The 15,466-nt window shown below is 45.6% G+C and overlaps 1 protein-coding gene across 2 annotated transcripts in view; it reads right to left on the bottom strand.

Moving 5' to 3' along the window:
* The window catches only part of LOC147614856 (protein argonaute PNH1-like), a 74,489-nt gene extending 59,294 nt beyond the window's left edge, over window positions 1-15,195 (bottom strand). For both annotated transcript variants that reach the window (XM_086780173.1, XM_086780174.1), the window contains exon 1: window positions 14,106-15,195. In XM_086780173.1, coding sequence (XP_086636299.1) covers window positions 14,106-14,958 — 853 coding nt within the window. In that variant the 5' untranslated portion in view covers window positions 14,959-15,195. The remainder of the gene's footprint in view (window positions 1-14,105) is intronic.
* Window positions 15,196-15,466: the final 271 nt, after the last annotated feature.

Here is a 15,466-nt window from a genome sequence, read left to right as displayed (position 1 = left end):
TCTTCTGATGTCGTTGCTTTTGATGACTATACTCTATAGTCAATACTTTTTAGTATGCATTGTCTCGTAGATGCATTTCAGGGAGGGATTTTACTTGCCCACATGCAATTGGTGATGTGTCACGTGCATCCCGCACTTGGATACCACGTAGACATTTCTGTACAGAAGGTGCAAGACCTGGGATGGTGAACTGGTCCCATGTGAGCCCAGTCCGGGACGAGTCAGCCAGGGATCCATCTCAGTCGTCCGAGATCAGGTGTGCATTGTCCTGCACATGAGTCCAAGGTCAGGTGTGCACTGTCCTGCACATGAAACAGTGCCAGTCCGCGCTGTGAGTCTCCCTCTAGAATGATGTCAGTGGTTCTGTGTAACTGATTTGGTACCGGATGCCAGATCACTGAGTAGATTAGGTTTAGGACAAGGGGCCAGCCCATAGGGCTACCCCGGATCTGAGTGTGGGCATGGGAATGGTGTGAAACCATCCCCATGTGGGCCAGTAAGGCTCAGGCTGGACCCACCAGCCATGGAAGGGCTGTAGTACAGACCTAAGGCAAGAATAAGGCTATTTTCAGGAGGTTACAGCCTTCATAGGGCTGTAGGGCAAGTATGGGGCAGCCCATACAAGCTGCCCAGCCCATAGATTATGGGCAAAGGCTATGCCCAGCCTTCTAGAAGCAAGCGCCTACCTCCCCAGCTTGCTAGGAAATTTATGCAAAATTTATTAGGATTTATTTGAGCATTTAATGCTGAATTTACTCAGTCGTGGGACATGGACTGTTTTTCAGCTGGCCGACTGCTCCTGAGGAGGAGTATAAATAGGGGAGGCCATAATCCCATCATTCATCTCAGTTTTCACCAAGTGCTCAAGCCAATCAAGGGCCAGTCAAGCCAAGGAGATTGCCAAGCAAAGGGGTGGACTTCTGAAGGCCAAGGGCAGGATTTTCCAGCCAAGAAAAGGTCAAGTTTCTGTATTTGTTTTCAGATTTACATCATTCTAATAGAGCAAATACACCATCCGTGGTGGGGGCCCTACAGAGGGTAATTGGGACCCAATACTGTGTCCTCTCCATCTCCCCCTTCTCTCTCTATTTTCTGCACATCTCCTTTCAGTTTGTGCGTTAATTCCGTCGCGAAAAGAGTGCTGATTTCTGAGTTTTGAAGTACCGATCCTTCTCCGAAGCTTCCGCATATTACAGTGGTATCAGAGCTTACTTCAAGGACAAAGATTCAGCAAAGAAAACCAAAAAATTCTCTCGCTCGTGTGGTTGGTTTTTAGACGCCGATGGACTACCCCTTTCGGAGTGACTCCTGTCCCTCGAAGGACGGTTGGTTTATAGCCTCCGGAAGCCTCCGGAAGTCTCCCACACAGATAGTGGATGGTCAGATTGCGTTCCGGAAAGGAATTGCATTTTCCCGCTATGGCGAGTTTCGACGACGAGAGAGAACCAGAACCATGGGACCAGAGTGCACCAAGCAGCCCAGCTAGGGCACCCGGCTTGAGTGTCACAGACATGTTCCAGCAAATGATGCGAGCAATCGCAGACCAGACAACCAAGTTGGATGAGCAGAAGGTGCGGATTTTGACTCTGGAGGAGCGTTCTCGCTCTCCAGCGTCGCGTTTTCCATCTCCTCCTCCCTCTCCTTCTGTATCCCAGATACCAGATCCTCGTCACAGCGACCCTCTCGCGGGGTCACAGCCACAACCAAGCTCCTTGCTTGAGATGCAGATGCATGCATTGGAGATTCGACAACGAGAAGACGACACCATGCGACGAGTGGAACACGAGCATTACCTCAGAGCTTTGGACGCCAGATTGACACCGACGGCGCCCTCGAATCATTTTCTCGAGAAAATGAATTTCAGTAAGTATAATGGTAAACTCGATCCCACTACTCTTTATTCATGGTTACATCAATTTGAAGCTTACTTTGCCGCAGTTAGGAAAACAGATACTGACAAAGTGATCTTAGCTAGTTGGTACTTGGAAGGTGAGGCCATTCCTTGGTGGACTCAGTGGGCTCATGCCCACACCAGCGCAGGTATGGCAGCTTATGTGTGGGACGAGTTCGTCCGCGTCCTTAAGCAGCGGTTTCTACCGCCCCACTACCTTGAGCGACTCGAAGACGAGTTCAAGGGAGCGCGTCAGAACGCGCAACCAGTCCTTCAGTTTGCCAATAAAATTTCGACCTTGTGTCTGCAATTAGGCTTATCTGATACGGACAAGAAAGGGCAGTTTTTGTATGGCCTGGACACGCAAATCCAATAGGAGGTGCGTATGTTTAGGCCAGCCACCTTTGAGGACGCACTCTCGCTTGCGCAGAGTGCAGAAATGAAACACAATGGTGGCAAGCCCAAGACTTCCCAACCAGCTTCTCCCAAGGCTAACACCTCGGGGGGCAAAAGCCAGAACCAGACGGGGTCTTTCCCAAGACAGAGCCCAGGAGCCTCTGGCTCCAAGAACTCGAACAATGCGTCTAAGCTTACTCCAGACCAGAAAGCGGAGGCAGGCAAGACAAGTGGCAAGTTAAGTACTGAGGAGCTTTCTCAGTACAAGGAGGGTAGATGTTTCTTTTGTCACACAAAAGGACATACTTCTCGGGATTGTCCGAAGAAGCCTCCAAAGGCCACCACCGCCTCCACAGCTTCCGTGGTGAGCACAGCTCCCACACAGACCCCAGCGGCTACCCCTAGTTCTTCAACCCCCGATGCTTCAGTTGGAGCAATTATTAGCCGGGAGCTCGAAGATAAGCAGCAAGACGCCCATGACTAGGAGTATGAGCGCAACGAATTGCTCAAGTCCTTTGGCTACATAGGTGGCCAGAGAGTCGTTGTCTTGTTTGACAGCGGCAGCACGGAGGATGTGATCACGGAACAGGCCGCTAGGCGTGCCCGTTTCGAGCCGACTCCGGTGGACAAACAAGTTGAGGGTTTTAGCACAGGTATGACAACGAGCGTCAAGTATGAAGCTCTAGGTGCTAAGTTAGTGATTCAAGGCATAGAGTTTGTGCGTGACTTTATGGTTGGCCCTCTTGTAGGAGCAGACATAATTTTGGATATCTAGTGGTTTCACAAGTTTCTTCCTGATGTCAAGTGGGACAAGCACACATTCCAGATCGATCGAAATGTGTCAAACACCCCGGTGACCATTAAGTGTGAGCCAGGTATTCCAAACTTTCCGCTCATAAGCCACTTGCAGGCTAAGCGAGCAGTCAGGAAAGGCGCACAGTGTGCGATGATTTACATCCAGACAGCCCAGACGATGGCCAGTGCTTCCGAGAAGTACTCGGTTCTCCATGAAAAGTTCCAGAAGATTTTTCTTCGAGACAGTCTCCCTCCCCAGCTCCCCCCGGAGGATCACAAGATTGACCTCCTCCCAAGCTCGGAACCCCCGAGCAAGTTTTCGTATCGCCTTTCTAAGGCAATGGAATCGGAGTTGGACCGCCAACTCCAAGAATTGTTGCAAGCTGGCTTCATTCGCCCCAGCGTGTCGCCATTTGCAGCACCGATCTTGTTTGTCAAGAAGAAAGATGAGTCTTCTCGGTTGTGTGTCGATTATTGTGCACTCAACAAGCTGACTATCAAGAGCAGATTCTCGATGCCTCGAATGGACTATATTCTCGAGAGGCTGAATGGAGCTAAGGTGTTCTCCAAACTGGATTTAAAGAGTGGGTACCACCAAGTACGGATTGTAGAGGGAGACATCCCCAAGACAGCCTTCCGTACAGAACGGACCCACTATGAATTTATGGTTATGCCATTTGGATTGACGAACGCCCCAGCTACATTTAACCGCATGATGATGCGTATTTTCCGGGAGTTGATTGGAGAGTGTGTGTTCATATTTCTGGACGACATACTCATATTTTCAGCTACAGTTGAGCATCATGACATTGATGTGGAGAAAGTCCTTAAGTTGCTGGAAAGCAACGAGCTCTATGTCAATGAAAAGAAGTCAAAATTTTATCTGTTCCAGGTACATTACTTGGGATATATAATTAGTGCTGAAGGCATTCGACTTGATCCGGCTAAAGTGGCCGAGATTGTTAACTGGGAAGTACCTCAGACCGCTTATGACATTAGATCATTTGTGGATATATGCCAAGCATATTCCACCCACATTGACAAGTTTTTTGATCTCTCGGCAGACCTCACCGATCTGCTAAAGGGAGTGAAAACAAGAAGGCAAAAGATTCGAAGGACTCCACGAGCGTTGGAGGCATTCCAAAACCTCAAGGTGGCTTTATCAGAAGCACCTTGTTTAGCCCTTGTCTCGTGGGACGAACCATTTCAAGTGATCACCGATGCGAGTAACATCGCAATTGGAGGTGTATTGCAACAGAATCGTCATCCGATAGCTTACATGTCTCATAAGTTACTGCCCGCCGAAAAGAACTACTCAGTCTATGATCGTGAACTCCTAGCAGTTATACAGGCCTTGAAACATTGGAAACATTTTCTGTATGGCCGTGACTTCGAGATTCGCACTGACCATCAAGCATTGCGCTGGATTCAGACGATGCCAAGTGCACAGTGGAGTGATCGACAACACTGCTGGAGTCAGATATTCCAACAGTTCGGTGGTATGATTGAGTACCTTCCAGGAAAGACCAATCCAGTGGCCGATGCTTTGAGCAGGAAGAGACGAGTATCTACGATTCAGACCACTAGACTTGACCTTGTTGGTACAGGACTAGAAGACATAAAGCACACGTACGCGGATTCCGAGAAATTCGGTACACAGTGAAAACAGACACTGGATGCCACGAGACCATGCCATTTTCTAATACGCGATGGTTGGCTTTTCTACAAAGGCCGACTATGTGTCATGAAATCATTCCAGACAGCTCTTCTCCATGATGCCCATGACGCCATTACAGGTGGTCATAGGGGCATGAATTCAACTCTGGAGAAATTAGAACGGCAATACTATTGGCCAAAGATGAGGCGTGATGTGTTTACATATGTACAACGCTGTGACATTTGTCAAAAGGTGAAAGCTCCTCGTGGAAAGAAGATAGGGTTGTTACAGCCCTTGCCAATTCTTGAGGGTCCTTTCCAGGACATTTCGATGGACTTTGTCACAAATCTGCCTCTCAGTCCGAGTAAGCGTAATACGCAGTGTTTAACTATTGTTGATAGGTTCAGCAAATTTGTTATGCTTATTCCTTGCAGGGCCAATGTGACCGCCGAGGATGTTGCCCAGCTATTCATTCGGCATTGGTACCCGATTGGCAGGATTCCTAGGACCATAGTATCAGACCGAGATGCCAAGTTTACCAGTCATTTTTGGAGGGCATTGTTTGATAATTTTGATACTAAGTTGAATTTTTCCAGTGCATTCCACCCACAAACAGATGGCCAGACAGAGATATACAACCAGTTGGCCTTTGATGTGCTGAAGTGTTATGTCCATGATCAGCAAGGTAAGTGGAAATCGTTTTTGCCTTTAGTTCAAGCTGTTTTGAATGACTCTTTTTCTTCAGCTATTGGCAAGACTCCATATGAGGCAGCGTCTGGAAGGCCTTTCCAGTCGTCGTTAACCAGGACTTCGTCTTCAGTATCAGAGGCGAACAGAGTGACGGAGTCTTACCAGGAGATCCTAGAGTCCGTTAAAGACAGATTGGCTAAAGCGCAAGAGGCCTACACTCGACAGGGCAATAAAGACCGAAGGGACATGAAGTTTTCGAAAAGGGATTGGGTGTATCTTCGGATTATGAAGCAAAGATTGAAGCAGGTGGGCAAGCGATGCCCAAAGTTGTCCTTCAAGAGCTTCGGACCATTTCCCATCCGAAAAAAGATTAATGCGATGTCTATGCAGTTAAAGCTACCTCCGAGTTGGACTATGCACGATGTATTTCATGTGAGTTGGTTAAAGCCATATGCAAGTCCACCCCCTTCAGAGGTCAAAGACGAAGCGGAACCAGACATTATTGATGAAGCAGAAGTAATGGTTCCAGAACAGATCCTTCTGCACCGTTTCAAGCATGGCTCAGGCCGAAGACTATGACAGTTTCTCACGAAGTTTCAGGACCGAGGAACTCATGAAGCGGTATGGCTCGACAAAGAATTTTTCGAAGACTATCCGGCATTATTGACGGATTATTTGGAGGCTATGCAGCTTCCGTCAAGTTAAGCAGAAGGGGATGTCACGTGCATCCCGCACTTGGATGCCACGTAGACATTTCTGTACAGAAGGTGCAAGACCTGGGATGGTGAATTGGTCCCATGTGAGCCCAGTCCGGGACGAGTCAGCCACAGGGATCCATCTCACTCGTTCGAGGTCAGGTGTGCATTGTCCTGCACATGAGTCCAAGGTCAGGTGTGCACTGTCCTGCACATGAAACAGTGCCAGTCCGCGCTGTGAGTCTCCCTCTAGAATGATGTCAGTGGTTCTGTGTATCTGATTTGGTACCGGATGCCAGATCACTGAGTAGATTAGGTTTAGGACAAGGGGCCAGCCCATAGGGCTACCCCGGATCTGAGTGTGGGCATGGGAATGGTGTGAAACCATCCCCATGTGGGCCAGTAAGGCTCAAGCTGGACCCACCAGCCATGAAAGGGCTGTAGTACAGACCTAAGGCAAGAATAAGGCTATTTTCAGGAGGTTACAGCCTTCATAGGACTGTAGGGCAAGTATGGGGCAGCCCATACAGGCTGCCCAGCCCATAGATTATGGGCAAAGGCTATGCCCAGCCTTCTAGAAGCAAGCGCCTACCTCCCCAGCTTGCTAGGAAATTTATGCAAAATTTATTAGGATTTATTTGAGCATTTAATGCTGAATTTACTCAGTCGTGGGACATGGACTGTTTTTCAGCTGGCCGACTGCTCCTGAGGAGGAGTATAAATAGGGGAGGCCATAATCCCATCATTCATCTCAGTTTTCACCAAGTGCTCAAGCCAATCAAGGGCCAGTCAAGCCAAGGAGATTGCCAAGCAAAGGGGTGGACTTCTGAAGGTCAAGGGCAAGATTTTCCAGCCAAGAAAAGGTCAAGTTTCTGTATTTGTTTTCAGATTTACATCATTCTAATAAAGCAAATACACCATCCGTGGTGGGGGCCCTATAGAGGGTAACTGGGACCCAATACTGTGTCCTCTCCATCTCCCCCTTCTCTCTCTATTTTCTACACATCTCCTTTCAGTTTGTGCGTTAATTCCGTCGCGAAAAGAGTGCTGATTTCTGAGTTTTGAAGTACCGATCCTTCTTCGAAGCTTCCGCATATTACAGTATGCCTCATGGTCACTTACGCTTGTTGACCCTTATGCTTGTCTATGCTAGACACTCTCTTATGTGATGTCTACTGGAGATGTCTATTATGTTGTTTTTCCTTGCAACGGGATTGTTTCTACAGTGTTGACATTGTCACTTTCTCACATGTGATGTTTACTAGGAGTGCCTTCTCCATACTTGGCCAGTGTTAACTTGTCCTCATGGTATTGGTATTGACATGTCACATGTATATTATTCACTGTGGGATTATGCATCTTTACACTTGCCATACATGCCACTGATCATGGCACTACGAAGAGTTTACCCATCCTCTCATAGCATTGACTGATGCCCGCCCCGAGCCTCCACTTTTTCTCCCAATTTTTAGCATTCTCCCATTGCTGAATTTTTATTTTTATCAACCCTACCATTGCTGATTTTTTCCTCATCGGACCCTCCATTGATGAGTTTACCTCTTGCAACTTACATTGCATGTCTCACATGCATGACTTTTGGATCCTGTTGCCTTTGCACAAACGTATATCTCCTCCATCTTCTTATGCTTATCACTGGTGCCGTTACACAACTACGCTTTGCTCTCTTTGTTGTCATTGATGTGGATTACATGCAATTCAATTTGGCATTTGGATGCTTACCTTGAGGGAGGTATTATATTTATTTTTCTTACTGCAAGATATAATTTATAACACACCTTCTCCTAATGCAATTTATGCGATGCCTCTTGATTTAATGCAGTTGATGTACACATGATCTTTGACATGCATTTCACGTGATGCGTTTATGTACTATTATGCTCTAGCTTTAGCACACTGACATTGGGGTTTCTCATCTTTCCCGTCATATAATGCTTGCTTTTTCCATTGGCACTGCAATTCATCTTTGCCATCGTGATCAATCTTATTATGGAGCATAGTGCAAGGCAGCATTCACAACTTTACCACCTTGCTACCCGTTCTTACCGTTCACTCGAGGGAGGTTTGTTGGTCATGTCCACCCGGCCACTCCCAGCTAGTTCAGGTGTGACCAACTTACTCATGGACACTTTTTCCCTGTGACTGGACACAAGTTTTTTCTTGTGTGAACACTCTTGTGTGTTGGGCATTTAGCCCTAGGCTTTTTAGTATACTCATTGTACTATCATTTTTATCATTATCAAGTACATCTTTTCCAACACTCACGTTTTCTCTTTGCTTGAGCTTGTGTGTGTGTGTGTGTGTGTGCACGCAAGCTAGCTGCCCTCTCCTACCCAACAATCTTGAGACTATTCAACAGACCGACCCCTGTTAGGGTGGCCGACCAACATCTTGAAGGGGTATAAAAACCCAGCCATGAATTCAGTTCTGGCATCTCATTGTTCACAAAGTGCTGAAGCTGCTCAAGGGGCCCGAACAGCCAAGGAGAAGCTAACACAAGGGTGAAAACTGAAGGTCAAGGGACAGAGATTTATCTCAATCAAGAAGATCAAGATATAATCTTTATTTTCTGATTTGCATCATTCTAATAAATACACCATTCGTGGTGGGGACCCTACAGAGGGTGATTGGGACCCAATGCTGTCTCCTCTTCTCCCTCTTTATTTTCTACACATCTACTTCAATTTTGTGCGTTATATTCATCGTGAAAGATTGCTAAATTTTGAGCATTGAAGTTACCAATTTCAACCACGAAGGTTTCGCATGTTACATTGGTATCAAAGCCTTCTTCAAGTGTGAAGAGATTCAGCCAAAAAAACTAAAAAATAAATAAAAATAAATAAAAAACTTCTCGCTTGTGTGGTTGGTTTCTAGACTCCGGTGGACCACCCCTCTTTTGGTGACTCCTGTCCCTTGAAGGACGGGTGGTTTTCATCCTCCAAAAGTCTTCCCCACACATAGTGGTTGATCAAATTGCGCTCCCGAAAGGAAGTGATGAAGAGAGAGAACGACAACCTAGAAACCAAAGTGCACCAGCCAATCCATCTAGGACATCAAGCATGAGTACCGAAGATGTTCCAACAGATGATGCAAGCAATCACAGACCAAGGTACCAAATTGGAAGAGCAGAAGACGCAGATCTTGACCTTGGAAGAGCACACCATTCTCCAGCTCCTCTTTTTCCATCTCCTCCTCCCTCTCCTTCCGTTTTTCAAATTCCAAATCCTCTACAAAATGACCCTTTTAAACGGTCACGATCGTAACCAAGTTCTATGCTCGAGTTGCAAATGCATGCAGTGGAGATTCGATAGATGGAAGACCGTGCGATAGTAACCGAAGCTGCTACGCAAGACGACGTCAAGCGACACGCAGAACATGAAAGATACCTTGCGGCTTTGGACACAAGAATGACACCAACGGCTTCCTTGAGTCATTTTCTCGAGAAAATGAACTTCAATAAGTATAATGATAAACTCGATCCCACAACTCTTTATTCTTGGTTGCATCAATTTGAAGCATATTTTGCCACAATTAAAAAAAGTGATTGACAGAGTGATCTAAGCTAATTGGTATTTGGAAGGTGAGGTCGTTTCTTGGTGGACCCAGTGGGCTCATGCCCACACCAGATTAGGTATGGCGGCCTATGTTTGGGATGAGTTTGTCCTCGACCTTAAGTAGCGGTTTCTACCGACCCATTATCTTGACCGACTCAAAGATGAGTTTAGGAGAGCGCGTTAAAACGCGCAACCATTCCTTCAGTTTACCTATAAGATTTCAAACTTATGTTTCCAATTGGACTTATCTGACAAAGACAAGAAAGAACAATTCCTTTATGGCCTGGAAACGCAAATCAAGTGGAAGATACATATATTTCGACCAACCACTTTTAAAGATGGACTCACTTGCGTAGATTGCCGAAATGAAGCATAATGACAAAAAGCCCAAGACTTTCCAACCTACCACTGCCAAAGCAATTGCCTCAGGAAAAAAAAACCAGAACCAGACGGAGTCCTCCCTAGGACAAACCACGGAAGCCTCTAGCTCCAAGGACTTGACCAATGCGTCCAAGCTTACTCCACACTAAAAAGCTCAATTTAATGTGTTAAAGCGTTATGTCCACGATCAACAAGATAAGTGAGAATCGTATGTCTTTAGTTCAAGCTGTTTTGAATAATTCCTTTTCTTCAACTCTTGACAAAACTCCATATGAAGCAACATTAGGAAGACCATTCCAGTCGCTATTGACCAACACCACATCTTCAATACCTCAAGCGAAGAAAATAACGGAGTCTTACCAAGAAATTTTGGAGTCAATGAAAGATAGATTGGCTAAAGCACAAGAGACCTACACTCGACAAGCTAACGAAGATCGAAGGAATATAAAGATCTCGAAAGGAGATTGCGTTTTCTTCGGTTCATGAAGCAAAGATTAAAACAAGTGAACAAACGATGTCCAAAGCTATCATTCAAGAGCTTCGGATCTTCTAATTTAAAGAAAGATTAACGAGATTTCAATGAAGTTAAAGCTACCTTCGAGCTGGGAACTATGCATGATGTTTTTCATGTCAGTTGGCTGAAATCGTATAAAAGTCTAATTCCTTCAAAAGTGAAAGACAAAGCAAAACTAGATATATTTGACGAAGCTGAAGTGATGATTCCACAATAGATCCTTTTGCAACGCTTTAAGCATAGCTTCGATTGAAGACAAAGATAATTTTTCACAAAGTATCAAGACCGAGAGACCCACGAAGCGGTATGGCTTGACACAGAGTTCTTCAACGACTATCCAACTTTATTGACAGACTATTTGGAGACAATGCAGCTTCTGTCAAGTTACGCAAAAGAAAATATCACGTGCATCCCGCACTAGAATGCCGCATGGACACATCTGAACAAGAAAATACAAGACCTTGAGTAAAAATTGATCGCATGTGAGCCCAATTCGGAACAAGTCACCCAAGATTTCACTCTATGCATCTGAGATCAAGTGTGCATTGTCTTGCACATCAAGCAATACCAATCTGTATTATGAGTCTTCGTCTAAAATAATATCAGATGATCCATGTATCTGATCTATGATCGGATGGCGACAAACATCTGTAGATGCCTGTAGATTTGCAAATAGAGAAGAGCCCAACCCATAAGGCTATCCCAAAACTAAGCCCAAGACTCATGTACTGGACATGAGGAGGTTTAGAACCACCCCAACACAAAGTTTCAAGATCGAGAGACCCACGATGCGATAAGACTTGACACAAAGTTCTTCGACAACTATCCAACTTTATTGACAAACTATTTGGAGACATGCAACTTCCGTCAAGTTAAGCAAAAGAAAATGTCACGTGCATCCCGCACTTGGATACCACATGGACATATCTGAACAAGAAAATACAAGACTTGAAGTAAAAATTGATTGCATGTGAGCCCAATCCGAAACAAGTCACCCAAGATTCTACTCTATGCATCTGAGGTCAAGTGTGCATGGTCTTGCACATCAAGCAATACCAATCCGTATTATGAGTCTCCCTCTGAAATAATGTCACATGATCTATGTATCTGATCTGCGATCGGATGGCGACGAACATCTGTAGATGCATATAGATTTGCAGATAGAGAAGAGCCCAATCCATAAGGCTATCCCAAAACTGAGCCCAAGACTCATGTACTAGACATGAGAAGGTTTAGAACCACCCCAACACAAAGTTTCAAGACCGAGACACTCACGAAGCGGTATGGCTTGACACAAAGTTCTTCGACAACTATCCAACTTTATTAGAGACAATGCAGCTTCCGTCAAGTTAAGCAAAAGAAAATGTCACGTGCATCCCGCACTTGGATACCACATGGACATATCTGAACAAGAAAATACAAGACCTGGAATAAAAATTGATCGCATGTGAGCCCAATCCAGAACAAGTCACCCAAGATTCCACTCTATGCATCTGAGGTGAAGTGTGCATTGTCTTGCACATTAAGCAGTACCAATCCGTATTATGAGTCTCCCTCTGAAATAATGTCAAATGATCTATGTATCTGATCTACGATCAGATGGCAACGAACATCTATAGATACATGTAGATTTGCGGATAGAGAAGAGCCCAACCCATAAGGCTATCCCAAAAATGAGCCCAAGACTCATGTACTGGCCATGAGGAGGTTTAGAACCACCAAGGGACCAAGAGGGCCCCATGCTAAGCCCACCAGCCCTAGGGTGGACTGCGCAAGCTGTTGGCCAGCCCTAGGAAGCCTAACCATACAATCGACAAGCCTCTGGGTCCTACCAAGTCAGGCAACCAGGCTAAAGTGGCTATCCCACAGCCAAGTGCAGGCTAGGACAGCAGCCAACACAAGCACAAGCTGAAAAGCAGCGGACAGTGTGAAACAACCATAATAAAAGGACAATAAATCGATTTTGACCATGTCGTGAGACTATTCAGTAGGACAACCCCTGTTGGGGTGGCCGACAAGCATCTTGAAGGGATATAAAAACCCAGCCATGAATTTAGTTCTGACATCTCATTGTTCATAAAGTACTAGAGCTACTCAAGGAGCCCGAACAACGAAGGAAAACCTAGAGCAAGGGTGAAAACCGAAGGTCAAGGACAGAGATTTATCTCTCAACCAAGAAGGTCAAGATTCAGTCTTTATTTTTTGATTTGCATCATTCTAATAAAGCAAATACACCATTTGTGGTGGGAGCCCTACAGAGGATAATTGGGACCCAATATCGTGTTCCCTTCTCCCTCTCTATTTTCTGCACATCTACTTCAGTTTTGTGTGTTATATTCGTCATGAAAGATTGCTGAATTTTGCGCGTTTAAGTTACTGATTTCGACCACAAAGCTTCCGCATGTTAAAATTACTACCCCTCATATTGGTGTATCATCATTGCGAAGATGGGTACTTTTAAACTTCCCACTAAGAAATGAAATGGCTGGTAGACAAAGTGACTGGAGATGGTCTGATAGGATCCAATTGTCATCAGTCTCTAGAAAGATTCTTTACTCTTTAATGCAGGACAACAATAATACATTTGCCAATTGCAAACAAAGTCGGGCATTAAACAGATACCCAATATGTTGAAGGAGAATATTTAAGGGTATTTGGTGCCTACCACTCCCTTTCTACCAAAAAGATTTTCTTGTGAAGAATAACTTGCTGCTCTGCTCATAAAGAGCAACAAACTCAACTCGAGGATGGGGCACTACTATTTGCTCTAGATGCTGCTTTGCAATGAGACAATAAGGCATTCCTTCTAATGTTGCTCTTCTTCAAACCAGTTATGGAAGCTCATCGTCTCCTAGCTCTCAAACGCATTTGGTTTCAGCATAAAACCAACTCAATGGCATATCGGCAACCGGTCATTCCCTTTGATAAACTTCAAATGTGCTTCAATGCCATACTTTGCAAACAATCTGGTGCAACATGAATAAGCTGATATTTGAAAGCATCCCAGTCAAGATGCCTCCAAGTACTGTCAAAATTTCAGTTCGTCAAATGCTAAAAATGACAGCAACTGCACATGTGAAAACAGAAGGGTTCATCAAATTGTGCCCAATTTTTAAAAAGGTGATGTAATCCTGTGGCAGCCCTGAACCACGTCCTCAGATAATGATGTGGAATCCTATAGTCTCTAGCAAATGTCAATCTTATGGTTTTTTGCACTTCAACCGTTCATGAAATATATTCTTTTTCAAACAAGGAAAACCCTAGCAGTGCATGTGGGAAACCTGAAATATTTCAAGATTGCCATAGCCAAACTATAAATGCAAGACTATTAAAATCACCATGGCCAAGTGTTAAAATTCAAGATTGCCACTGTCAAAACCTGAAAGCAAGGTCAAGATTGGCATAGCTGATCGTCAGCTTAGTGAGCTATGTAGCCTAGGGCTAGCTAGAAAGAAAGAACAGAAATCACACAAATACAAATAAACAAAGAAAAGAGGGGAGAAGAACGTGAAACCCTGAGTTTGGTAGCCTGTAGAGCGCCCTCCTCCTCTCCTTCCTGCTCCTCGTCCGCCGTAGCTGCCTGTACTGCTGCTTCCTGCTGCTTCTGATTCAGAGTTACCACCTCGCCCTCTGCCATAGCCGCTTTCTGGGCCGAAGCTTTGCCCCCCTCCTCTGGTAGCTCCACCTCTTCTGCCTCTGCCTCCTCCTGCTGTTTGATCACTTACTCCCCCTCCACCATAGCCATAACCTCCTCCGCCTTGGTCTTCCCCTCTTCTCCCCCCATATCCATAACCGCCTCCTCCCCCTTGATCCTCCTTTCTTCTCCCACCATAGCCATAGCTTCCTCCTCTCCCTCCTTGATCTTCCCCTCTTCTCCCACCATATCCATAACCGCCTCCTCCCCATTGATCTTCCCCTCTTCTTCCTCCATAGTCATAGCTTCCTCCCCCTCCTCCTTGATCTTCCCCTCTTCTCCCGCCGTAGTCGTAGCTGCCTGTGTACTCGGGGCCCCCGGTTCTTCCAGCCCTTGAAAGAATCCCAGCCTCTGAACGCCAATCTTGCGATGAGGCTCGCTGTCCTGAATCCCATTCTGCTCCCCTTCCGCCCCGCCCCCCTCCTGTCCATCCTCCAGCCCGATCTCCTCTTTCTCCCCCAAAACCCTGATGTTGCCAAAACCCTCGCCCGCCTCCTCCGCTGCCGCCGCGATGAGGCTCTTGATGATGATGCTGCTGTTGCTGCTGCTGCCACCGCCCGCCCCCTGCAGCAGCTTGTCCTTCCCCACCAGAGAAGCTGCTTCCGCCCTCCTCTTCATAGTTCCGCCCACTTGGGCCGCCATAGCCACGTCCTTGTCCTCTTCTGGGAGGCATGTTACACAGCAAAAAGAGAGAAAATAAAACGAGGGCAGCCGATGATATTGAAGCTCGGCAAATGAGTCTAAACGACAGAGAACACGGTTCATTAATCAGAGATCCATCTTTCCAGTGCTCAAGAGCTGAAATGAGCTCGGAAAGAAACAGAACAGAGAAACACAGAAGAGGACAGGAGGGGGGGGAGGGTGAAGGGGCAAAAGCTCTGCTTGTTGGGTTCGGCTATGGCGGGCTGGAGTTCGGTACTGAAGAAGAAGACGAAGATGAATATCCTAATAATTACTTAATAATTAAAAATTTGTCCTTTTAAATTTTTAAAAATAAAGCCTATATCTCTGATCTAATAAATACTAAATTAATCAGATCAAGTCCTTTTCTTTTTACTACAGAACTGGATTTTCAATGATCTATATTTAAAAAAACAATTAAATTAATCAGCTCTGATCTAATAAGCAATAAATTAATCAGCTCTGCTTAACGTATATCCGCACTAACTACTACTTCAAGA

The sequence above is a fragment of the Cibotium barometz genome, chromosome 41 (assembly GCF_041138505.1).
Source record: "Cibotium barometz isolate CiBa-2024 chromosome 41, ASM4113850v1, whole genome shotgun sequence".
NCBI classification, from domain to species: Eukaryota; Viridiplantae; Streptophyta; class Polypodiopsida; order Cyatheales; family Cibotiaceae; genus Cibotium; species Cibotium barometz.
This window is presented reverse-complemented; position numbering and strand designations above follow the sequence as displayed.